At 41.4% G+C, this 25912-nt stretch overlaps 1 protein-coding gene across 1 annotated transcript in view; it reads left to right on the top strand.

Annotated features, from left to right (window-relative positions):
• Window positions 1-7347: 7347 nt before the first annotated feature.
• The window catches only part of LOC126253147 (peroxisomal membrane protein PMP34-like), a 51350-nt gene continuing 32785 nt past the window's right edge, over window positions 7348-25912 (top strand). Inside the window, exons 1-3 of the mRNA XM_049954292.1 lie at window positions 7348-7764; window positions 8330-8390; window positions 8467-8533. Coding sequence (XP_049810249.1) covers window positions 7699-7764; window positions 8330-8390; window positions 8467-8533 — 194 coding nt within the window. The 5' untranslated portion in view covers window positions 7348-7698. The remainder of the gene's footprint in view (window positions 7765-8329; window positions 8391-8466; window positions 8534-25912) is intronic.

Raw genomic sequence — 25912 nt, 5'->3', positions numbered from 1 at the left:
ATTTCATGTCATAAGCCGACAGCTTATGCTGCGAGTCAGTCAACGTTTTGAAGAAGAAGGACGGTGGTTATCGTGTTCGTGCTACTGACTTCTGGAGAACCATTCCAATCGTGGAATTGCTCTTATCTGAGGTCAACGTTTTGCAGTTGAGACCTGAGAAAGCCAATCTTTAATTTGCTCAAATACCTGTTGCATTGTGGAGTCGATTAAAATATCTCTTTTGCCTGTTTTTTGTTTGCTTGCTAATGCGTTTGTCTGTTATCTGGATGGCAGTTGCACAAGGTAGGTGTTCGTGGTAAAAATTTAACATGCCAAGGAATCAGCATGTTTCTTAAATGTGATGTGGCCATGGAGGTTGCCTGATGATCTCAGTCTTTTGTATTGTAGGCTGTATACCTTCACTGCTAACTGAATAACGAAGAAAGGCAACTACTTATTGTCACAGGTTGACATTTGTCATCATTGACTTCCAGGTTTATGTAAGGCATCAGAAACAAGTTTGAGATGCTCACTGCATTTGTTTTGAGATGTAGAGAAGACTAAAATATCACCTAAGTAGGTGTAGCAAAAGGAAAACAGGAAAAGAAGTAGTCTATGGACCTTTACCATGTCTGTACCGCATTTTCGTGTCCGTATAGCTTGTAACGGATTAAAGTCCAAAGGGTGTGATAATAGCTGTATCTGGTATGTCCCCTTCGTTCATGGGAATCTGTTAATAAGTCTTTTTGCAGGCCAGTACATTAAATACACGGATGCCTGCTAAATTATGAGTATATTCCTGAATATTCAGAACTGTGGGACAGTCAGGGATAGTGCAGGCGTTGAGAGCCTGATAGTCACGCACAGTCTATGTATTCCATCCTTAGGTACATGATACATGGGTAAGGCCCAAGGATTATCAGACTGTCTGATAACACCGGCTTTTAATAATTCATACATAGCCAAGGTGGCTGTGCAAAGCTTATCTGGGGCTAATCTACATGTCTTATGTCAGAGATGAGGGACTGCCATAGTGTTGATTTTATTAACGGTTCTGTCATGGAGAGCACATTGTCTGAACTGCATAGCTGACTCTGTTGAGGCTGGGGGGGACACAAAATTGCAGCATGGGCACCGGAAGAAGGATACACTGGGCTGACCTGTGGCAGTTCTGGTGTAGATGATGCAGGCTGCTTCAATGGTGCATGTCTGACTGTTGCCCGCTACCCCATGCTCGCTGACTCGTTCAAGGTGGAAATGTTAGAAATATGGAGTTGTTCTCTAGTGAGCTACTCCAAGTATGCAAGAGAAGTTGTGAGCTCGTCTGCGGGTGCACGTATTTCATCATGTACAGTGTGTTTCTCTTTGTGCATGGATAGTGTTTCTTGTTTAATGTCGAGGTAGTACGGACTGAGTTGTTGCTACTTCAACACTGACGCCAGACAGTGTCGAAGTGTTTGTTGATCCCGTTTGTGTTTGTCGACAGGAAGAAGAGTTTGTGAGCTGGAGTCCATGGAAGTTGGAAGTATGGATGGCAGTAGACTGCTAAAGATTCCACTTAGAGAATATCTGCTGCTATAATGCAGAAGAGTTACATTTGCCAAATATGGGGAGAGATGGAAATACTGTACTGTTGTGCAGTGTCTGCGTTGTATTATATAGTCCGAAATAATGTTCCTTCAGACATGAGTGCTTGTTTGAAGAAACAGATACTGCATTGACAGTCAACAGCCACATTTAAATTAAGAAATGATTCACAAATTGCGATTGTGGTTTGGCAGCAGCTGTAGAATAGTTAAGAAGAAATTAAAATCTGTGCTGAACTGGTACTTGAACCCTGATTTCCTGCTTGGCGAGAGCAGTCTCTTTAACCCCTTTGACCGCGCGGTGTGGCCGCGCGGTTTAAGGCGCCATGTCACGGACTGCACGGCCACTCCCGCCGGAGGTTCGAGTCCTCCCTCTGTCATGGGAGTGTGTGTTGTTCTTAGCATAAGTTAGTGTAAGTAATGTGTAAGTGTAGGGGCCGATGACCTCAGCAGTTTGGTCCCTTAGGAATTCACATACATTTGAACATTTTTAACCCCTTTGGCTATCCAACCACGCTTTCAAAAGTAGCCTAAATCTTCATTGCAAATCTCCATGCATGACCAAAGGAACATTGCTTCAGACTATATAGTACAACACAGGCACTGCCCTGCAGTAAAGTACTTCAGAATCTTGGTAATATAGTTCGAGTCCTAGGGAATGTAGGTAACAGGAGAAATTGCGATTTGGGTCACTTCTGGAGGTTTGCTCAGATACCTGAAGTGCGTAAGATAGCCACTTGTGACAAGTAGGAAATCTGTATTCGAGTCCCAGTATAGCACAGATTTTCATTTGTTCTCAACTGCAGCTGATATGGAACGATATCGCAGTTTGCAAAGTATTTCTTAAGAGATGGAAATATCTTAGAAAGTCAGTCCCCAGTATGGGTTCCCTGACGTCGGCGATGAAAAACTGCCATGTCTTCCAAACCCAGCTCCAAGGTTCGAGATGTGGTTACATATACTAAATTATGCGAATTTTTCACCGCAGAGATTTTTGAAGGAAGATAAAAGTTTCTTCCAAAGGTGGTCTCTCACGTGACATGGCGCTCACTTCAGTCCCAGTAACAACAAGAAAGTGTTGGTTGCGAATAAGATCCAGGACATAGAGTTACCGCCCTCACGTGGGAACATTGTACATCTGGATTGGCTCACGTGTTGAGTAGCTAGGCGACTTTTGGTAGTGCAACGATCTGGAGCACCTTCTGCGGATCGTTCTTTCTGTTTTAGTGATAGCAAGGTGCTGCGCGGTTGCATGTATTACTGCCGGAATGTGCCTGAAACCAAAAAGGCGTGGCTGCATCTTGTTGTTGGCTTCTGGGGTGTTTGTTACGACTGGCTGGAGGTGGCTGCCCATGTAGGTGCGAGTGATATCATCCTTGGCTGCAATCATGCAGGCTCGGTTCTACTCGTCTGCGTCATATCACCCTCCACGGTCTGGTCCCTGAGCGAGGGGGTGGGGGTAGGGGTTGATGGGTGGGGTGGGATCTGGTCATTATTGTCTGCTGCATTAATGCTTTTTCGAATTTTCGATGCAACAGTCAGAAGTCTGTCTGCCAAAATTACTTTTCTTTCTAATGACTCTTGCTTATGTGAGATCATTTTGTGTTCTGACTGAGGAGATAACTTCACTATCCATGGTGTTCATAAGGTGTGATCTAGCATGAGTATGACGTCGATTAACATTTGAAGGCATCTCCAGAGATGGGAAGGCGTTTTGATTCCTAAATATCCATCATAAACAACTTGGCATAACTACTGTTCCTCTGTTCTGCTGAGGTGTGGGAGGATTGCTGTCTTCACTATGTCATATTTGATGGAACCTAGGGGCGACAAAACAGTCACTAATAGTGTCAGGACGCTCAATTAGATGGCTGAGGAACGTGACAAACAAGGAACTGTCATAAGAAATTCCGTGGTTGTAGAGGATGCGCTCGGTGAGAGCAAACCACACAGCCAGTTGATCAGGGTGTAAGGGTGAGAGTTTGGGCTGTGGACTGAGGTGAACAGTACTATTATCAGAATTCTGGTATGCATGTGGTATCACAGTTGTCAGGAGAACGACAGATGAGCCGTCATGGGATGGTCATGAAGCAGAAGGGAGTCCTGTGCATGTGTTTGTCCATGGCCCACCTGGCGGTGCAAACGGATTCAACAGAATTTAAGTGGCCCGGCGATAGAATCGAGGTAAATTCCTCTGTGTCTGTCTGTGACAGTTTGTTTAACAGCATATTGTTCATATGCAAAAGATGCATTTGTTAACAAAGTCAACCAAAATACTGGTAATCAGGACACATTGTGTGGATGCATGATGTGGCATTGTTGATAGCATCAGCACTGCACAAGAAAGTGGCATTTTCACGTTTTAAAAAAGGCGAAGGTTGTTCCTGTTGAAACAAAGCACTAAACTGAACACTGCATAAGTCACTATTTGTATAAGTATTTCTCCAGACTAAAGTTGCAAAATGGTTCCATTGTTGTTGCATACAAGATGAAATAGAGAACACAGGACAATTTGTAATGTAGTAGGTGCGAACAATCGCTGCTGAGACATCAGTTGTAGAGTAGACCCAGGTGAGGATACTCCAGGTAAAATGACTGAGATCGCAGGTACTTAATAGAGTACTTTATTGCTTGTCAGCAATACACAAAACGCATGCACATACCATGAAGGCTCAGGACGAACCTACACTAACTAAGGTGATTAAAGTCATGCAATACCTCCTAATGTCGTGTCAGAACTCCTTTTGCCTGGTGTAGTGAAGCAACTCGGTTTGGCATGAACTCAAGGCGTCGTTGGAAGTCCTCTGCAGGAATACTGAGCTATGCTGCCTCTACAGCCATCCATAACTGCGAAAGTGTTGCCAGTGCAGGATTTTGTGCACAAACTGTCTTCTCGATTATATCCCACAAATTTCAATGGGATTCACGACGGGCGATCCGGGTAGCCAAACCATTCACTCAAACTGCCCAGAATGTTCTTCAAACCAGTCGACCAACTGTGGCCCACTGACATGGCGCATTGACATCCATAAAAATTCCATCTTTGTCTGGCAACATGAAGTCCATATACGATTGCAAATGGTCTCCAAGTAGTTGAACATAACCAGTTCCAGTTAACAATCGGTTCAGTTGGGCCAGACGGCCCATTCCATTCCATGTAAGCACAACCTATGCCATTATGGAGCCACCACCAGCTTGCACAGTGACTTGTTGACAACTTGGGTTCATGGCTTCATGGGATCTACACCACACTCAAACCCTACCATCAGCTCTTACCAGCTGATATCGAGTCTCGTATGACCAGGACACACTTTTCCATTCATGTAGGGTCCAACATGTCATGTCCGGCCATCCTCATTTAGGTTTTCCGTGATTTCCCGAAGTCACTTCACGCAGGTGCCGGTATGGTACCTTTGAAAGGGCATGGCCGACTTCCTTCCCTGTCCTTCCCTAATCCAATGGGACCAATGACCTCGCTGTTTGGACCCCTCCCCCAATCAACCAATGACGGTCCTACCCATATGGTCACAATCCTAGGAAGATGCTGTTAGCAAAGACACTCTGACGGTCATATTCTCCTATAGCCCATTAACGCCAAATTTCGCCACACTGTCCTAACGAATACGTTCGTAGTACGTTCCACATTGCTTTCTGCAGTTGTTTCACGCAGTGTTGATTGTCTGCTAGCACTGACAACTCTATGGAAACGCCGCTGCTCTCGGTCGTTAAAGAAAGACCTTCGGCTACTGCATTGTCCATAGTGAGGGGTAATGTCTGTAATTTGGTATTGTCGGCACACCCTTGACACTGTGGATCTAAGAATATTGAAATTCCCTAACTATTTTCGAAATAGTATGTCCCATGAGTGTAGCTCCAGCTACCATTCCGCGTTTAAAATCTGTAAATTACCTTCGTGCGGCCATAATCACGTCGGAAACACATTATATTAATCAGCTGAGTACAAATGACCGCTCCGACAGTGCATTACTCTTTTATACCTTGTGTTCTCGATTCTACCGCCATCTGTATGAGTACATACAGCTACCCCCTGACTTTTGTCACCTCAGTGTACACCAAAGATAGTCCTGCGACATCACTCCGCCACTATGTTCGCAGATTCAGTCGTTGCCACAGGCACGTAACTGAAAACTATGATTCGTTTAAAGTAGCTTGTAATTTTCAAAAATTCCCTACCATTTTTAAGGCTGTTTCCGTGGTACTTTAATTTCCGAAAATTAAATGAGAAAGTTGAAAATTAATAGGTATATGTAAACATAAAACGTTTATAGCACCCTCATCACCCGCCGTTTGCATCCGCGCCTGTCTCATCCCACAGAATGACAGTAATGCAACAGTGTTAATTGTTTTTCTGCCCAACAATGTCAATGTTTTGATTTGATGTACCGTGTTAACGCACCACGATTTTCGCTGTACGAGGTGCAATCATAAATTTGTTATCATCACCACAAAATTATAAAGTTATCTAATTAATTTTTTGTTTGGTAACAGGTACATGTCTGGAGTCTTGATAAAACATTGAAATATCAGCGCAGCAGCACGCTGCTAGAGGAACCAAAAAAAAGTGACACAGCCCACGAAAAGAAAAAAAATGGAGTTTCGAGGCTTACTTCATTTTCGACAGCTGCGGAAATGTTGTAGCTGTTTCAGGACAATCCTAAGGTCCAAAGCAGTCATCTAGATTAGCCTGCCATCGAATTCAGCAACGTAGCTTAATGTCCATTGGCTCCTTGCTGTAGGAGTGATGCGACTGTATGTGTGTACACTTAAGTGCATGATTACTTGGGCCTCTGTTACCTCCTACCATCACAGCTCATGGATAATGGCTTATGTCTATGTATTTAGTTCTACTTTTAAATTTCTCCTAATTAGTTCACTTTTAACAGCCTCGACAGTTCGTGTAGGCATTCAGATGTCAAATATCTTGATAAATGTAAGGCCGTATTCGTGGGCTTAAAATTCGCAGAAGCCGCATCTTGTCAAAGATGCATTGAACATGTTGTTGAAAAGAAGTTATGTACTTGAACATAACAAAAAGGAAATAATTGCGTTTTAATTACACGCCGCAAATTTGTTTAGTGGAATGTACTGAGCTATCGTCCCATTGCTCCACGGAAAATAATGTTCGTAAACTTTCATGTCCTGCCATGCCATACGTACAGACATATAAATCTAGTGTCATCTTGAAGAAAACTAGAACATCTAACGAATACTAGCTAGTAGCAAGTCTACGATCCGAATATAACTGTGCCCCCCCCCCCCCCGTCCTTGTTCGAATTTTGAGTACAGTATTTTTCTTTTTTTTTTACTCTGTTGAGGAAAATCTCGAGGTATACGGTGATCATTGCGAAGTTCATTCTATATGAAAGAGATGGTTTACAGATGCCGCATGTGGGATACGTAATTAAGTAAATAATGTGAATACCGGGAAGAAATTAAACAGTAAACAAAACACAGATAACTTAGCAGTGTCTCTGTCGGACATTATGTAGATGACTGAAATTGTCAACTTTTCTACAGTCGTTATACAAGTACGTTTTTAGCTGTCAACGGACGTTTCTCTTACGTAAGTAGCAGTTCAGAGTCAGCACTAGTAATTACCGTATCTGTTGGTCATTGAGAAGCTATTAGAACTTCGCGCTCCAAAGGTCTTGGGCTGCCAACATCATAAATGTTAGGTCGTAGAATGCTTAGTTTCGACGGTGACGGCATCATCGTAGTAGTAACGTCTTACTGATATTTTGAAACGTTTCGAGTGTAAATGTTTTTGATTGTACACAATAAAATGCTTAGTACGCGTTTTGGAAAGAGTCACAAACGACAACAACAAATGAAAACCTTTGGTTTTTAAAGGGTTGTCAGCGTGCATTCTTGTTGGGGACGATAAGTGCAAATCATATTAACAGCAGCGGTGTGAGGATGGGTGTATGTGTAGGGAAAAGATTTAAGAGATAGTTTTTTTCGAATGAGCCGAAAAGAATTTTGGGCGAGTTTTCTTCATGAGATGCATAAAGTTAGAAAGGATCTTTTTTGTGAAAAAGTTCGGTGTTGAATTGTACCGGTAGTATTAAAATAACTTTGTGTTTTAGATGATACTGGTGTAAATTTACTAATTATGAGTGACCGTAGCAGGAATTTATTTACGTACGAGACACTTGTCCATGCTATGGCAGGTGCAGCTGTAAGTATGAATGTTTACACATCACTGTTATAAATACAGTGGCAAAAAACTGTGTTATTGGCAGCTGTGTTTAACTGTGCCAAAATGCAAAATGGAGAGGAACACAAGCATAAAATAACAAATTTGGCAATATTTTATATACCGGTACAATTAAAGAGTAGACAGTGGCCGATAGCTGCCACTGTCGCAGAAAGTAGTGTATTTGTATAAGGAAAAACCACTGTTTATATTCTGAGTTTTCGTTATTATAAAGTGACAAATGGTGAATTGATATTGTCGTGTGTCGAGCAATTTGTTGCTGTAACTGTTTTCGAAGTTAACGACTGAGTTTTTTAAATGAAGACATAATCTTGTCATTTCTAAGTTGTCGAAGTGGAAACCATACACCAGTTGCAAATCTAAAATAAAACTACCAATTGTAGTAGTACTGCACACACTAATAGATTTTCTTGCCCTTTGCTGTTGGTTCAAAGTAACTTTTAGTTTGTTGCTTGCCATTAACATTTTACTTGATAGCATAGCCAAATGACTACTAGACAATTACATTTTTGTTTCTGGTTTACAGGGCAGCGTTGTTGCGATGGGGACATTTTATCCATTGGACACAGTGAGAGCTAGGTTACAGTGTGAGTACAGTGTGGCTACAGTATTTGGTGAGCATTAATGTGCTGTGTAGTTGACTGATGATGTGTTTATTTCCAGTGGAGGACACACGAGAAGCAAAGAATACACTTTCAGTATTGCGTGAATTGGTAGCAGAAGAAGGCTTGTGAGTAAATTGTGCAATTTTGTAAACAGTTGAAATAATAATAAATAATATTCTACTCTTATTTCACTTTAATTGGATATTTGTCAGTTACTGTAGTGCATCATTGTATCATTCAGTTGCATTGTATGCCTGTTTTAGTTTCATTTCATATGGGTAAAAGATTTCACAAGCAGCAACATGCTTCTTTATTTATTTCCACTCAGTTGTTTGTCAATACCACGTTGATGAAATTCTGCATTTTAAGATCTGCTTATTGTAATCATGCCTAGGTCTCCCTCCAAAAAAATTTTAGCCTCAAGCTTACATGCATTACCAAATTAACAGTTCCTTGAGAACTTGACCAGTTCCTTCTTTGAGTCCAGTTGTACTATAAATTTATTTTCTCCCCTATTCGTGTTAGTACCTACTCATTAGTTATTTGATTACCTGTTCTGTCCTCAGTATTAAAAGAGTATTACACAAATTGTAAAAATGCATATAACTGAAGTGAATTAACGGTCAAGGAAAAATAGGGGTGAAGTGACAAAATTGCATTCAAAATATGAGGTTCCTTGATCTGACATAAGAGGAGAAAGAATTGCAGGAAATAATGTTGGTTAAGGGATTAACCCATTATATCCCAGAATTATTATTATTATTTTTTTTAGATTTTAATAAAATTTAACATCCACTACCCACATTGGTTAGTAATCACAATGTGAATTTATGATGGTGGCCTTAAATTCACAATTTTTTTTTTACGTATGATATATCGTACGGTGGGCAGTAAGGGGTAAAATTATTGAGGTATGGTATGTCATGCGATGGGCTGTAAGGGGTAGAATTCCTTACACAATTTTATCGCAAGTAATATGCTGAATTTTTCGTGATTTTCATTCATTACATTAATAACTGTAGAAAAAGTACAATAATAATTTCCAGATATTGTAATGTTCGTTTTATTTATATTTTAAGGTTACATTATTCATTTATACATTAAGTATACATGGCAAAATCATAAAGTAGAACCAACAAAATAACTGTACTCATTGCAAGAATAAAGTAAGACATTGCAATAATAAAGGACAAATGACAAAAATAATAGTTTATTAGACAACTTAGTCTTCTTAGCGCCAGTGATACCAAATGAAACTCCACTTTGGATGGAGTCCCACATTGAATTTTACACAGTGAAATTTTGTGCATTTACCACATTGCCCACATCTTCTTTGCGTGTTGTGCTCATAAATCATGTGTCAAGCATTATCAAATCTTATGACTTCTTGCACCTGTGACAGAAATCTTGGCCTCTCACCCCTTGGCTTTTCAATGTTGGGTGAAGTCAAAATTGAAAATACAATACGTCTGGTACATTACATTAAGCTTATATTGTTATTTAGCTGCCAGTATAGGATCCACATATTTGCAACAGCACCATTTAGGCACAACCTGATCATTGGCCAGTAACACTTCCGTGATCTTATTCGAATGCAGTATAGACTTCGTAGATTGTCAAAAAGATCTACCCCTCCTATGAGGCGATTATATTCCTGTACAAGGGAAGACCGTGGTATGAAAACCTTCTTTCTTGAGTCTCTATTCCACCTCAAGCATGTACTTTCACCTAATATACCTTCATCCAGTACATTTGTCCCCAGAGTCACTTGACTATTGTCGTTCCATCTTACAAGTGTGATAGAATTTTCTGTATCATGTAACACATGAGTAGTACCTCATGGTGCCTTCTTTATATCTGGCATGTGTGCCTTCTCCAAGCAGTCATACTCAGGGTTTATATGCATTTGCTTCCATTTGAAGTAAGAGATTCAAGTAGGGGCATGTTAAAGTAATTATCAATGTACACTGTGCTGTTCTGACGAATGTAGTCCACACAGAGCTTTTCAACTACAGAATGTCCCATTGGCTTATGGGGATGTCTTTGACTTGCTCCAACATATGGCTCACTTTAGATGACCTATCCATTAGATGTAGCTAAACACCCCATTTGAAACCATAGCAAATTGCTATGCCTCTTAGAAACTGTTTTATAAAGTGGTGGCCATAATAAGGCTCCAACGCTTCATCCATGGAAAAGTTTGACCCTGGAGACTCTATTATGTCTTGAAATTTCTTATTTAGATGTGAAATTAATGGCCAAACCTTATAAACTTTTTCTTTTTCAATGCTGTCATTATCATTGACATCGAAGAATCTGTGAATTTCGTCAAAAGTATTTCTGGAGATGGAATTCGAAACAAGGACATTGTTTGTGTTAGGTATGGTCTCCCAGTACATATGTCTATGCATGACCTTACCATTTCCAGATAACAGCAAAATACAGTGTATTTGTAGATATCATGACTTACTTGTACGTTGTGTTCCTTTTGAGCAGCATATTTTACTGTCTCTCTCGTCAGAATCTCAACCAAATCAGCATCAAAAACTCTACGAAAAAGATCTATTGGAGTCGAGTTTGATGTGTGGAGATGTATTACATCAGGTGTAGTATCACGAGATACCTCAAATTTTTGTGAAGAGTCTAAGTCTTTCTTCTATCCGGTGTCTTGCTTTCCTAACTCGAAACTGTGATCGTGATTTGGAACAGCAGGTATTTTCCTCTTGGGTGGATACAGATGTAACATTTTCAACAAGGCTGTCAGTATTTACTGATTTTTATCTCTGCAGTTTGTCCCAGAACCTTCGTAACCTTCTTCCCTAAACCAGCAACAGTGGGAGGTTGTCTTTATGCATCACTACCTGCATCATCTTTATCAGTCCTCACCAACATTCGACTGAACAAGTACAAATTCAAGCTCCTGACGTGTATCAGATGTGTCAGACAAAGTTTCATCTTCTTCTGTGGAGAACAGGATATTTAGAACCTCTTAGTAGTCCCTAGCTCCTTTTCCATATTATATCTGAAATAAATCAGACCATACTAATCTGTAATAATATGAGCAAAATTATAAACCTGCACATCATAATTTTATTATTAAGAGGATAATCCCCAAAGTAAGGTCTCCTATTTTTTTGTAAGTACATAGACCTGTTTGTTTCTACAATGGTTTACATCAATTTACAGCTTGAACATTTAGCTATTTTTCGACATAATCACCAATTCTGTCGATGCATTTTTGTAGACACTGTGGCAGTTTTCGTATGCCCATGTCATACCAGCTCACTGCCATGTTGTTCAGAAAGTTATGAACCTCTCCTTCCACCTCGTCATCAGAGCTGAATCACTGGGACCACAAATAACCCTGACAGGTACTGTGAGACTCTGAAAAAACTCAAACGGGCAATTCAGAACCGGAGAAGAGGAATGTTGAGCAAGGCCGTATACATTCTCCATGACAACGCTCGCCCACACATCGCTCAGCAAACCATTGCTCTCCTACAACAGTTTCAATGGAACATAATCACCCACCCACCCTATGGTTCTGACTTGGCGCCCCGTGACTATCACCTGTTCCGTAGGTTAAAAGAACATTTGGCCGGAAAGCGATTCAGCTCTGACGACGAGGTGGGAGAAGAGGTTCATAACTTTCTGAACAGCATGGCGATGAGCTGGTATGACATGGGCATGCAAAAACTGCCACAGCGTCTACAAAAATGCATCGACAGAAATGGTGATATGTCAAAAAATAGCTAAATGTTCAAGCTGTAAACTGGTGTAAACCAGTGTAGAAATAAACAGGTCTGTGTACTTATAAAAAATAAGAGACCTTACTTTTGGGATTACCCTCATACTTACCACCTGTCCATGACGAGAAGCAGCAGAATCAATAGCACTAGAAGTGATTTCCACCAGGAAATAAACAATCCTGATCTCCAGTGCTACTGTTAGTTTCAACAATGGACTTTCAAAAGTAATATTTCAGTTGATGGCAAAGAGCTTCTGAAAACAAATATGCCTGAGAAGAGCAAGCATATGATAAATCATACGATGAGATACAGTGGATTAATGAGGTAAGTCACCCCAGAGGCTTGGCCACTTGGTGACAGCAGAACACTGCAAGGTAGAAATTAAAAGTTGCTTTGTATTTTCAGCTGTAGTATACTAATATTCAGTTCTTCTGGCCTGTGTCAGTTTTTGTTGCTAGGTTCAGTCAGCCACAGAAATTTGTGACTGTAATGCTTCCTTCAGTGGGATTCAAGGTAGTTTGTTTCTTTAAGGCCATTCTCTAAAGGCATGAATGGCAATATTAATGGGGACATGACTATTTGAGATATGAAACCTGTTCTGCACTTTTCAATAGTACACTGTGAACACATACTATTCATAATGTATTTGAAAAGAAAAAAAAGAGGTGGAAAAAAACTACCAAGACATATAAAGTACATGGTGAAATTTGAGGCGGCAGACAAAATAATTTACAACCAGAGAACTATTATATCTTGTGTGTGTTTCCTCTTACTTTCCAGGCCACTTTCGGCTCCTGTTGCTACTGTTATATACTGAAGTCCCTTCTTTTTGGTTTCTTTTTTCTTAGTTATTCTTTCTTTTCTGCATTTTCAAAGAATTTCTTACAATGTAAACCTACTGTTTTTGTTGTGAACTAATGGTATTAACAGGAATGTGTGGGGATATTGGCTGTAGATAGTGCATTCACACTTCAACAATATTTCAAAAACTGTGGGTTGCATATAGACGAGACGTTGAGTCGCAGACAGGAACAATGAAAAGACTGCTGTACATTTACACTTTCAGCCAAAATACTTTCTACCGAATTAGAAAACACACATGTATTCACATGACCACTGTGGTCGGGCTGCAGATTGAAACTGTGCATGACAGGAGCAACAGTCTGTTGTGGGTGATGGGAGTAAGGAAGTGGAATGAGGCGGGGAGGGTGAGGGATAGCAGAGTAGGGGTGGAGGAAGGCCTTGTGTTGCATGTGGAAATGTGCAAGAACTTGTTGGGAGCAGGGTAGAACTGCTAGGTGCAGACAAGAGGTTTGGGGGACTGGGGAGGGAGTAAGGGGAGTGGAAAAGGAGAGCAGTAGAGAAGGGACTAGTGGTGCATTGGTGAAATAGAAGACCGTTCAGTGCTAAAGTGGGAGCAGGGAAGCATATTGGTGGCTTGAGGATAGGGACCAGTGAAGTTTTAGGCCAGAGGATTTAAGACAATGCAGGATATACTGCATGGAGAGTTCCCACATGCATAATTCAGAAAATCTGGTGGTGGTAGGAAGTATCCAGATAGTACGGACTGTGAAGCAGTCACTGACATGAAACGCATGGTGTTGGGCAACGTGTTCAGCAACTGAGTAGTCCAGCTGTCTCTTGGCCAGTTTGCAAGTGGCCATTCATGCTGACAGGCAGCTAGTTAATCATGATGCTCACATAGAAAGCAGTGTTTGCAGAAAAATTTCACAACTGAAGCCATGTTTTAGGATCCAAGACCCTTTTGTTATAATAAGTAGACAAACACTGTCTGAATCACAACTTCTTATTTACCGACAACCGGTTTCAGACTGTGCTGCAGATCATCTTCAAGTCTAGCTTGGAACAGAAAGGCAATAACAATAACGATTTTACAGAAATATGATCTTACGAGCAGTTGTCTCATGGGCAGTAGAAATGACCATAAAATATTGCGAACTCGCACATACTTGGCACCGCAAATTGCAGTTTGTGAACATAGTGTGAAATGAACATGAAGCACTATGATGTGAAGGGAAGAAAAATTTCTGTGTAGTCATGGGATGTGCGTAAGTCATAGATGAGTACCTTAAAATAGCTTAAAACTATTTATCGTTATGTAATTAAATAAAAAAAATAATAAAAATTCAAACTTAAAGGACACGTTAATGTAGTACGTTTCTACATCTACATGATTACTCTGCAATTCACGGTTAAGTGCCTAGCAGAGGATTCATCAAACCATATTTAAACTGTTTCTCTACCATTCCACTCTCGAATGGTGCAAGGGGAAATCGAGCACTTAATATTTCTGTATGAGCTCTGATTTCTCTTATTTTATCATGATGATTCTTTCTCCCTATTTTGTAATAATGCAAAAGGAGCTGCCTTTCTTTGAACTTTTTCGGTGTCCTCTGTCAGTCCCATCTGATGAGGATCTCACACCACACAGCAATTTTCCAGAAGAGGGCAAACAAGTAAGGCATAAACAGTCACTTCAGTAGACCTGTTTCACTTTCTAAGTGCTCTTCCATTAAATTGCAACCTTTGTTTTGCTTTACCCAGAACATTGTGTAAGTGATCTTTCCAATTTAAGTTATTTGTATTTGAAATCCCTAAGTACTTAGTTGAATTTACAACCTTTAGACTTGTGTGATTTATCGTGTAACCAAAATTTTGTGTATTTCTTTTAGAACGCTTGTGGATGATGTCACGCTTCTTATGATTTACAATCAGCTGTCACATTTTGCATCATACAGGTATCTTATCTAGATCATTTTGCTATTGGTTTTGATCATCAGATGACTTAGATGACAAATGGTAGCATCATCTGAAAACAGTCTAAAAGGGCTGCTCAGATTGTCTCCTACACTCTTTATGGGGATCAGGAATATCAGAGGGCTTGTAACACTATTTTGGGGAATGCCAGATAATTCTTTTGTTTTACTTGATGACTTACCGTCGGTTACTATTTCAGCAGGAGTTATACATTACACAATAGCAGATTAAAAAAATGTTGTAAGCATACTGACAGGACACTGTGCATTGAAGATTTTAGTTCTTGTTTACATATTTGAAAAAATTTAAAAAGCCAATGCAGAATTACTGAACACAATCTAAGATTTTATTTCATAATTAGACTCCTTTTTGTTACCCCTTTTTTAAGTTAAAGTGAGAACTCTCAGGCTGTTTCTATTTCTGTCCATTAAAATGAAGTCTCAGATAAATTTTGGTTTTTTTTTGCATTGGATTTTTTTTTTTTTAATTATATAAACAAAAACAAAAATGCAGTGTCCTGTGAGTATTTTTATAACATTTGTTTTTGATCTATTGTTGTATGACACACCATTCCAGGCGAAATTTGCTACATTAACATGTCCGTTAAGTCTGGTTATGTATTAATTTTTTATTTAATTTCCTATTAAGAAATCGTTTTACACTGTTTTAATATAATCAGCAATGCCCGCATCTCGTGGTCGTGCGGTAGCGTTCTCGCTTCCCACGCCCGGGTTCCCGGGTTCGATTCCCGGCGGGGTCAGGGATTTTCTCTGCCTCGTGATGGCTGGGTGTTGTGTGCTGTCCTTAGGTTAGTTAGGTTTAAGTAGTTCTAAGTTCTAGGGGACTGATGACCATAGCTGTTAAGTCCCATAGTGCTCAGAGCCATTTGAACCATTTTTATAATCAGCAATGACTTATGCACAAGTCATGTGATATAAAAATTTTTTATGCACCACATAATTGTTTTTTATGTTTGTTTCACACAATGTTGATAAACTGCACTTTGCAGCACCAGGTATGTGTGAGTTCAAAATATTTTGTTGTCATTTCTACTATCCATGAGACAGGTGTTTGTAGTATCACACTTCTGTAAAATCATTGTTGTTTTTGCCTTTTTGTTCCAACCTAGATCTGAAGACTGAAATCGGTTGTAAAGAAAAGTTGTGTTTAGTTATTTATTGCAGCTAAGTGTGTAGATCACATGGCTGCTTTGACAGGTAGCCTTATCTTTGATGATACAGGAAATACTTGTACTAGACAGGAGTAGCTGGTGACGGTAGAATATATAGTACAGGTCTTGCACCTATGTCTATTGCAGAAATATGAGGCAAGGGTTTTGGGAGCACGGGTGGAGGGGGGATGGAGAAGGATATTGTGCAAGTTCAGTGGGTGGCAGAATACCACAATGGGAATGATAGAGGGTACAATATTCCTCATTTCAGGGCTTAATGAGAGATAGTTGAAATCCTGGCTGAGAATGTGATTTAGTTGCTCAAGTCCTGGGTGGTACTGAGTCAAGAGAAGAGTGCTCCTTTGTGGCCAGACATTGGTTATGTGACGAGGCATGGGGGATCTATTTCTGTACAAGTTTGGGAGGGTAATTTCGGTGTGTGAAAGCCTCAATGAAACCCTTGACATATTTGCAGAGGGACTGCTCATCACTACAGATGTGTCGACTATATATGGCTAGGCTTTATGAAAGTGCTTTGTGTGGAATAGGTGGCAGCTATTGAAGTGGAGATATTGCTGGTGGTTAGTAGATTTTATATGGACAGAGATACTGGTGTTGTCATGCTTGAGGTGGAGGTTAACATCGAGGAAGATGGTATGTTGGGCTGGGAGAACCAGGTGAAGCGAATGAGGGAGTATCTGTTGAGGTTCTGGAGGAACTTGGAATGTGTAAAAGACAGCTACCATTTCCTCCAGCGACTCTCCACAGTTCCTGTTCCTTTACCACATGGTGCCTTACTCATCACTGTTGATACCACCTCCCTCTACTCCAACTTCCCCATGTACATGACCTTGCTGCTGTTGCACACTGTCTTTCCCAACACCCTGCTGACTCCAAACCTACAACCCCCTTCCTGGTCACCATGACCAACTGTATCTCATCCACAGTTACTTCTTAGAAGGCATCACCTAACAAACAAATCCATGGTATTCTAATGAGCATACACGTGGCACCATCCTATGCCGACCTATTCGTGGGCCAGCTAGAGGAATCTTTACTAACCACCCAGAATCCCAAACTCCTCACTGTATTCAGATTCATTGAAGACATCCTCGTGATTCGGACTGAGGGTGGGGACACCATATTAGCCAGTCATCTGGTCCTCCTCAACCGAATAAGCTGCCTTTCTCAATGTTGAAATCCAGCTCAAAGTTGGCTGTGTGAGTACCTCTGTCCATATCAAACCTACCAACTACCAACAATACCTCCACTTCAACAGCTGCCACCCATTCAGTACCAAGAACTCCCTTCCATAAAGCCTAGCAACGTGTGGTCATCGCATCTGCAGAGATGAGTAGTCCCTCTCCAAATATACCAAGGCTCTCACTGTGACCTTCACAGACATAAATTACCCTCCCAACCTTGTACAGAAACAGATCTCCTGTGCTGTGGCTGTCCAGTCATCTAGAATCTCTCACATACCCACCACCCAGATACAAAGGAGCAGTCTTCTAATTTCTCACTGCCACCCAAGACTGGAGCAGTGGAATCACGTTCTTTATCAGCATGTCAACTACCTCTCCTTGTGCCCTAAAATGAGAAATATTGTATCCATTATCCTTCCCACCCCTCCCACAGTGGTATTCCACTGCTCTTCAAACCTATGGAATACCCTAGGTTGTCCCTGTTCCAACCCTGCTCCCATTTCCTTGCTCCGTATCACTACAATAGACCTAGATGCAAGACCTGTCAAATACATTCTCCCAGCACCACCTACTCCAGTCTGGCCACAGGTGCCTCCTATCACATCAGAGGAAGGACTACCTGTGAAAGCAGCCCCGTGATGTACAAACTAAGTTACAGCTAATGTGTGGCTTTCTACGTGGGCATTGCAACACGCTGTCTGGCCCCAGGGATGACCAGCAACAAACTGGTGCCAAGAGACAGGTGGACCACCTAGTTGCTGAACATTCTGCCCAACACCATGTGCTTCACTTCAGTGATTGCTTCAGAGTCTCCACCATCTGGATACATCCTACCATAACCAGCTTTACTGAATTGCGCAAGTGGTAATTATCCATGCCATATACCTTATGTTCCCATACCCTCCCCTGACTGAATGTTGTTGCCCTATTCTGTCCCCACTGCATCCATGCATGCCCCCAGAAATGGCACTACATCTAACCCCACCCCTCCCCTGCTCTCCCCACCCTATCGTCGTCTCGACCCCCACCACCCATGCCAGGTAGCTGCTCCTGTCGGACGCAACTGCAGTCGGACCACACTGCTGCTGGAGACAGTGAACGTGTGCATTGCCTGTTTCAGAAGAAGGATTGTGGACGAAAGCTTAAATGTATAGCAGTCTACTCATTGTGCCTGTCTGCATCTCAATGTCTCATCTATATCGTGAGCAGCAGTCTACACTTTTCATAATATTGTAATTTCATTCATAATGTTCCATTGTTCAACAATATTTGGCCACACTGAAAATTCCTGTCCCCTTCTGTTTCACCATTTTCTCATTCTCTCACACAATGAAAGTATCTTCTTCGCATAGCATATTGTTCACACTAGACTGTTCTGTTTATGTATTTCAGTGACAAATTGGTTTGGCTGGTAAAACTATGTATCTGTGATACAGAAGTAAAAATAATTTCCTGTTTGTAACTAATAGTCTTGTTTGTTATTGTTAGCATGCAATGCTACATCATCCACAACAAATCATAAGAATATTTCAAAATAATGTTCAACATTGGATGGTAATAAGTGTTATAACGTCAACCTTTCAAAGTTCATTAAATAATTAAGTAAAAAGAAATTCAAGTGAGAAATGTAGGAAGGAAACTTCAGTATGAAGACTGGCTGCAGGAATGAGTGGCAAAGGAAAAGGTTTATAGAATATTGTGGCTCAACAGCAGAGATTAAAATTTCAGTGTCCTGCTACTAACTGTTGTTAGTAGAAATCTAAATTTTGAATCTTGAGTCTTCCACCCTCTTAACTCATCACGTGTTGCACAGTGTCTGTCTAACTGGAATTTGCTTTGGCTTTTACTTCCTGCTAAGTACATGTATTAGTCTTACCCAGTATCAATACTTTTTAATTTCCATTATGATAAAACCAATCAAAACACTAGGAAAAATTATTCAGGAAAATAGGCAACAAATAGTAACTTCTCCAACTGTGTTAGATTTTGCACATGACTGGCAGGAGTAAAGAAACTACCTCTCATATCAGTGTAAGAGCAGTCATAGTCAGTGTGACATTTAATTGCCGGTGAGTTTGAAGGCCTGCCGGAATGTATGGTACTTGATGACAGCCGCTAGATGGTGCTGCTTCATCTGTGGGCATCAGTGTCACTGCAGCAAGTGCTGCCGCAAGACCATGCCCACTTTGTCATCTTATCAGTGTCTGCGACAGCCCTTTAAAGCCAGCAGTGCAGCAGCTCCGCAGTTAGTCGTGATTTCCCTGTGTATTGTATTGATCTCACTACACCTTGTTGTCTTGGTCTGAATTCACTATGTCTTATGTTTCAATCTTGGTTGGCTTGCTGGACCTGTTATTCTTCTGTACCATCTCTGTCGTGTGTCTTCCTCTTGTTGTTGTCCACCTATTTACTCTCCGGTGGCTCTCTGTTGATGTCCTTGGCCAGTCAGCCAGTCTCCGCCGATACTTGACTCATCCCCAGTCTAGTTTAATTCTGGTCAGTTTGTGTATTACTGCATCATCACAAAGTATGTGAATATGTCAAAAAACTCAGAGGGACTTGTAATACACGTTATGTTACTTTGTGAACTTTAATATTGCACATGCAGTAACATTTGCTGCCCTTGTAGTCTGTCTGTCTGTCTGTCTGTCTGGCTAAGCATAGCTTGTGATGTATCACTGCAACAAGAAGTGATGAAGAATGGAAAGTGTTTCAGGTTGTCTTTATTGGGGAAGCAACAAAGATCTGTGGGAAGACAAGCATTAGAGTGAAATAACAGGGAACACCATTGTGGAACAAAAGGGTAAAGCATGAAATACATGTGAGAAACAAAAGTAAAAAATATAGGGGGGGGGGGGGGTTAGAGGAGTGTAGGGATATGACGAAGACATCAAAAATTGACCCAAGAATACAGACAGCAAAAACTAACTGTAAAACAAGTAATAATTGATGAGGAAAACAAATATTGGTAGTAATTTACAGATGCCAAAAGAAGACTGCTGTAGCAATAACAAACTTCTGTATAAAGAAATAACGAATAAAAGGAAATGCTAAGACACCATAAAAAAATGGCTCTGAGCACTATGGGACTTAACATCTATGATCATCAGTCCCCTAGAACTTAGAACTACTTAAACCTAACTAACCTAAGGACGTCACACACATCCATGCCCGAGGCAGGATTCGAACCTGCGACCGTAGCAGTCGCGCGGCTCCGGACTGAGCGCCTAGAACCGCTAGACCACCGCGGCCGGCCAGACACCATAAAAGTTATCGAGGAAGGTCTAGTCAGAGACACGGCAGATATTCAATCAATAATGAAGATTTATTTCAACAGACCCTCGTATGAAGGCATGAAAGCAGCCTGAATGATAATGAGATGCAGACTGAGTATTATGAGAAGAATGGAAGTGACAAAGAAGAACCACGACTAAGTTGGTTGGAAGCAGAGGAAGCTCTGAAAAGCATGAACATAAAAAGTCTAGAGAAGTTGGTGAATTAAAGTCAGTTATGATCAAGGCGGCAGGAACATACTCGATCCATTGGCTGTCCAGACTGTTAAACACAATCTGGAGGTAGAATAAGATCCCTGAGAGAGAATCAGATCCGATGTTTGGACCAAATGTGTGACTATACCATTATTCAGAAAAGGTAATAGGAAACTACCTCAGTATTACAGAGGTGTAACCTTGCTTTCACAGGGATCAAAAATTTTGAAGGTCTAGAAAACATACTTTGAAGGATAATTGAAATTCTCCTGGCAGAAGAACAGCAAGAGTTAGGAAAAACAGGAGTACAATAGAACTGATCTTTGTGACAAGAACACTGTTTGCGATGCGGAGTGGCCGCGTGGTTAGAGGTGCCATGTCACAAATTGCGTGACCGCTCATGACGGAGGTCCGGGTCCTCCCTCGGGTATGGGTGTGTGTGTTGTCCTTTGTGTAAGTTAGTTTAAGTAGTGCGTAAGTCTAGGTACCGATGACCTCAGCAGTTTGGTCCCTTGGGTATTCACACACATTTGAATATTTTTTTAACACTACTCAAAAAGTATCTGAAAAAAAGAAGCATCATGTTATTCTTCCTAGACATCAAGAAAGCTTGCAACATTCTACCAAGATCCAAATCTTGGAATGTATTTATAGAAGAAATGTACTTAAGCTACTGTTTGAGAAAGTGGAGATGCTTGCGGAAGAGGTCAGTTGTAGAGTAGGAAGCGGAGAGTGAACGATATAATGAAGAGGAATAAGGAGTGCTATGGATCTGAATCGAAAGCAATTGTTTTAACTGAAAATGTTATGACCTGGGAATATAAAACGAAGTCCGAGAAAACTGAGTATATAGAACGATCACTTTTGAGGACTTTGCTTTGTCAGTGAATTGAAGAATAGCTATGAAGGTAAGTAGACAAGGAAAACCTGAGTTACAGCTGTATGGAATACCCTTAGAGAATGTGCAACATTTCCCATATTTGGGCATTGTGAGAGATTGTAAAAACTTAACTTGAAGTAAAGTTCTAAACTCCACAAATAAAGCTGCCCAGTTTTACAATCAAATAAGGTAACTCCTTTCACACACACACACACACACACACACACACACACACACACACACACACAGAGACAGACAGAGAGAGAGAGAGAGAGAGAGAATAACCAAAACCAAGCTGTTGAAATGAAGTTCATTAAATACAACCTCTGACAATAAAGTTTGGTGAATGAAGTCAGAATGATTGATCAGTCAATACTGGTGACTCACAACGCTGCAGCTGCATAGCAGCCGGTGTTGACAACCTGTCCCCACCATAGTTCAGTTGAGCACTTTGTGTGTTCCATGTTAGACCTGTTTGATGAAGTGCTTGTTTACTGCATTGGTTCTGAACTGAGAACAGGGCAATGAACGAGCAAAGGATCAATTGAAAGGTTTGTTTTAAGCTTGGCAAAACACCGAAAGAAACATATACAATGCTGGTATGTGTTTATGGGGGGGTCAAGCACTGTCCATTAGGTGTGTGTACGAGTAGTTCACACGTTTTCGAGGAGGCCGGGAAAGTGTTTCTGACAATCGCCATATCAGATGACCGGGACCACCATCAGTGAAGAAAATATTGAGAAAGTGAGGACATTAATCATGAATGACCATCGATTAACTGTGCACACAGTATTGGATGAACTGCAGATCAGTGGGGAATCCGTGCAACAAATCCTTACCCAGTAGTTAAGGGAAGCAGAAAATGTGTTGCCTTGTGCCACGTCACTGGACTGATGATCAGAAGCTGGCACATTTAGAGGCTTCACAGGATTTTGTCAAAGTGGTGGATGTGACAGCCTATTTCTTGAACTGTATCGTCACTGAGGATGAAACCTGGTGTTTCCGGTACAACCCTGAAACAAAGTGGCAAAGCACGGAATGGCGTTCTCCAACATCACCCCGTCGGAAAAAGTTCAGAGCCAAAAAATCACACATCAAAACGATGCTCATCACCATTTTCGATAGTCAAGGCATTATCCATAAGGAATTTCTACCTGAGGCAACAATGTTGAATGCTGCACGTACGTTGAAATTTTGACCCGTTTCATGCAACATCGACACAGGGTATGACCCCAGTACGCACAACAAGGTTCCTGGTTTTTTTGTTCACGACAATTCTCACAGCCAATATCGTCAAACAGTGCCTGGCAAAAAAGGGGTGGTGCAACTTGGACATCCACCATACTCACCAGGATCTCAATCCTCCAGACTTCTTCCTATTCCCTCAACTCAAACTCGCATTGAAAGGAAAGAGATTTGACGATATTCCTGACCTCCAACAAAATGTGACGTGACTTTTGAACACCATCTCAAAGGAAGACTCTGTCCAAAGTTTCCAGGACATGTATCGCAGAGCTCAGCGGTGCATAGTTATGGGAGGTGACTATTTCGAAGGACAATAAGGTAACTGTATTTCATAGTTCATCTACGTTGATGTTACAGGACTATTCACTGAACTTTAATGTCAAAGTTTGTATATGCTGAGACAAACAATAAACGATAAGATAAGGAATGAAAAGAACAGAATGAATGCAGGTGTAAAACTTGGTGTACTGGAAAAACTCCACCAATCTAGATAAAGATGTTGGATCATGATAATATTCTTCTCGGGTATGCAGCCGGATCATAACGTCTCCATGACACAATATTTCCGCGGTCCAACTGGCCGCCATCTTCAGGTGAGAGTGCTGGTGCACAATCTCGCCGGAACTGACTGCCCAGCGCAAGCGGCAGCCCCTATATAGGCCGCAGAAGACCCACAACGCGTGTGCGAGAAGGTGCCGTAGCTGCCCTCTAGCGCAGTAAACATAGCGTGCCGCCAGTGGTGGAAAGAGGCGAAATCAAGATATCGCTGTCAAAAATAAAAGAAATTTTAAAAATTTTTATTCCGACGATTGAAACACAGACCATTGTTTTTTAATGTCAGATAACACCGGGTCCCAAGTCTTACTTGAAAGATAACCCTTGTCTCTATTAATAAGATTGTCAGATAAACGAATTTCTATGGATTCTTTTAAAACACAGTCCCAATAGCGAGATGCAGGGGCAACCATTTGTGTCGCGTCATATAGCATTCTGTGTCCCTCGGTGAGACAATGCTCCGCCACTGCGCATTTCTCAGGTTGAAGCAGCCATGTGTGCCGCTGATGCGCAACACATCGGTCCTGAATGGTCCGGATTGTCTGACCAATATAAGCCTTCCCACAGTGGCAAGGGATCTTGTACACACCGGGCTTCCTCAAACCCAAGTCATCCTTAACAGAGCCAAGAAGCGCTCTAATCTTGGCTGGCGGACGAAAAATACTTTTGATATGATATCTTTTTAGAATTCTTCCTATCTTCGAGGAAATGCTCCCAGCAAAAGGCAGAAAAGCCACCGATTTGCAGGTATCTTCTGGTGGTTCAGGCGATGGTCCAAACTGGAAAGCACGGCGGATCTGTTTATCTGTATAGCCATTCTGCTTGAACACAACCTTAAGGTGGTCCAATTCTTGTGTCAAGCTTTCTCCATCTGAAATGGCATAAGCTCTTCTCGCCAACGTCCACAGGACCCCCATACGCTGGAACGATGGATGACAGCTAGAAGCATGCAGGTAACGGTCCGTGGGCGTAGGCTTTCGATAAACACTGTGTCCCAGTGTCCCATCATCCTTTCTGTACACCAGAACATCCAGAAACGGAAGCTTTCCGTCACTTTCCACCTCCATGGTAAACTTGATGCTAGGATGCAGGGAATTAAAATGATCTAGGAGGCAGTCAAGAGCTTCTCTCCCATGAGGCCACACCATAAACGTGTCGTCAACGTACCTCCAGAAACAGGTTGGTTTTAAGGACGCCGTCTTCAGCGCCATGTCCTCCAAATCTTCCATAAAAAGGTTGGCGACTATTGGGGACAATGGGCTCCCCATAGCCACTCCGTCAGTCTGTTCAAAATATTTGTCATTGAGTAAAAAGTACATCGACGTCAGCACGTGGCGACAAAGCCTGGTTGTTTCCTCATCCAGTTTCTCACCAATTAATTGCAAGGATTCTTCCAGAGGAACTCGTGTAAAAAGCGACACGACATCGTAGCTCACAAGCAAATCGCAGGGACTAAGAGACAAGGACTTCAATCTCTGAATAAACACCATAGAATTGGGAATGTGATGTTCGCATTTACCGACGTGAGGGCCAAGAACAGATGCTAAATGCTTGGCTAGATTGTAGGTAGGAGCACCCAAGTTACTCATGATCGGACGAAGCGGGACCCCTTTCTTATGAATCTTGGGTAGGCCGTATAGTCTCGGTGGCACGGCAGCACCAGGACGAAGTTTTTTGAGAACGTCGTCAGGTAAAGAACTCTTCTTCAGCAGTGAAAGCGTCTTCCGTTTTATCCGTTCAGTTGGGTCATCCTGCAATGTTCTGTATGCTGAGTCCTTAAGTAAGAGATCCATCTTTCCCAGATAGTCATCACGTGACAGAAGAACCGTTGCGTTGCCTTTGTCCGCTGGTAGAACTGGTATCTACGTTGACGCTCCCAGCGCTTAGTGCAAGTTCTTCGGGTAATGGAACACATCCACGTGCTGACATTGACAGAGGACAAATGTAAACATAAGTAGAATGCACACCTGTCATTCCCTCAACCATCGGCAGTTGAAGAGTTGTGTGAGTAGAATGTACACCCGCGAAGAGAAGGTAGAAATGCTACTCATCTATGGGGAATGTAAGTTAGCAGAACAGTAATTGTAATACTGTTTTCTTATGTACGGGTACATTTAGTACAGTAGTTTAGTCCTTTTAAATACTGTTGTGTAGGGCAGGAATACAGCAAACTGCATTGACATAACATTTATTTTATTGTTGTTGTTGTTGTTCTTGTTGTTGTTGTTGTTGTTGCTGTTTTTGTTGAAGGTAGGCAAAATGCTACACAGGCAGTGGAACTGTACAGAGAGCGATATCCTGACAAGAACCCACCTTTTCGACATGTTTTCTCGTCTTGTTGAAATGCTTCAGGAAATTGGAAGTTTCAATCCATGACAATGCCATCGTCGTAGCACTCGCACATACGAAGATGCCAAAGTTACTGTTCTCGCC

This window comes from Schistocerca nitens, chromosome 4, assembly GCF_023898315.1.
Source record: "Schistocerca nitens isolate TAMUIC-IGC-003100 chromosome 4, iqSchNite1.1, whole genome shotgun sequence".
Lineage (NCBI taxonomy): Eukaryota > Metazoa > Arthropoda > Insecta > Orthoptera > Acrididae > Schistocerca > Schistocerca nitens.
Note: the sequence above shows the minus strand (reverse complement) of the source record. Positions and strands in the feature narration are given on the sequence as shown.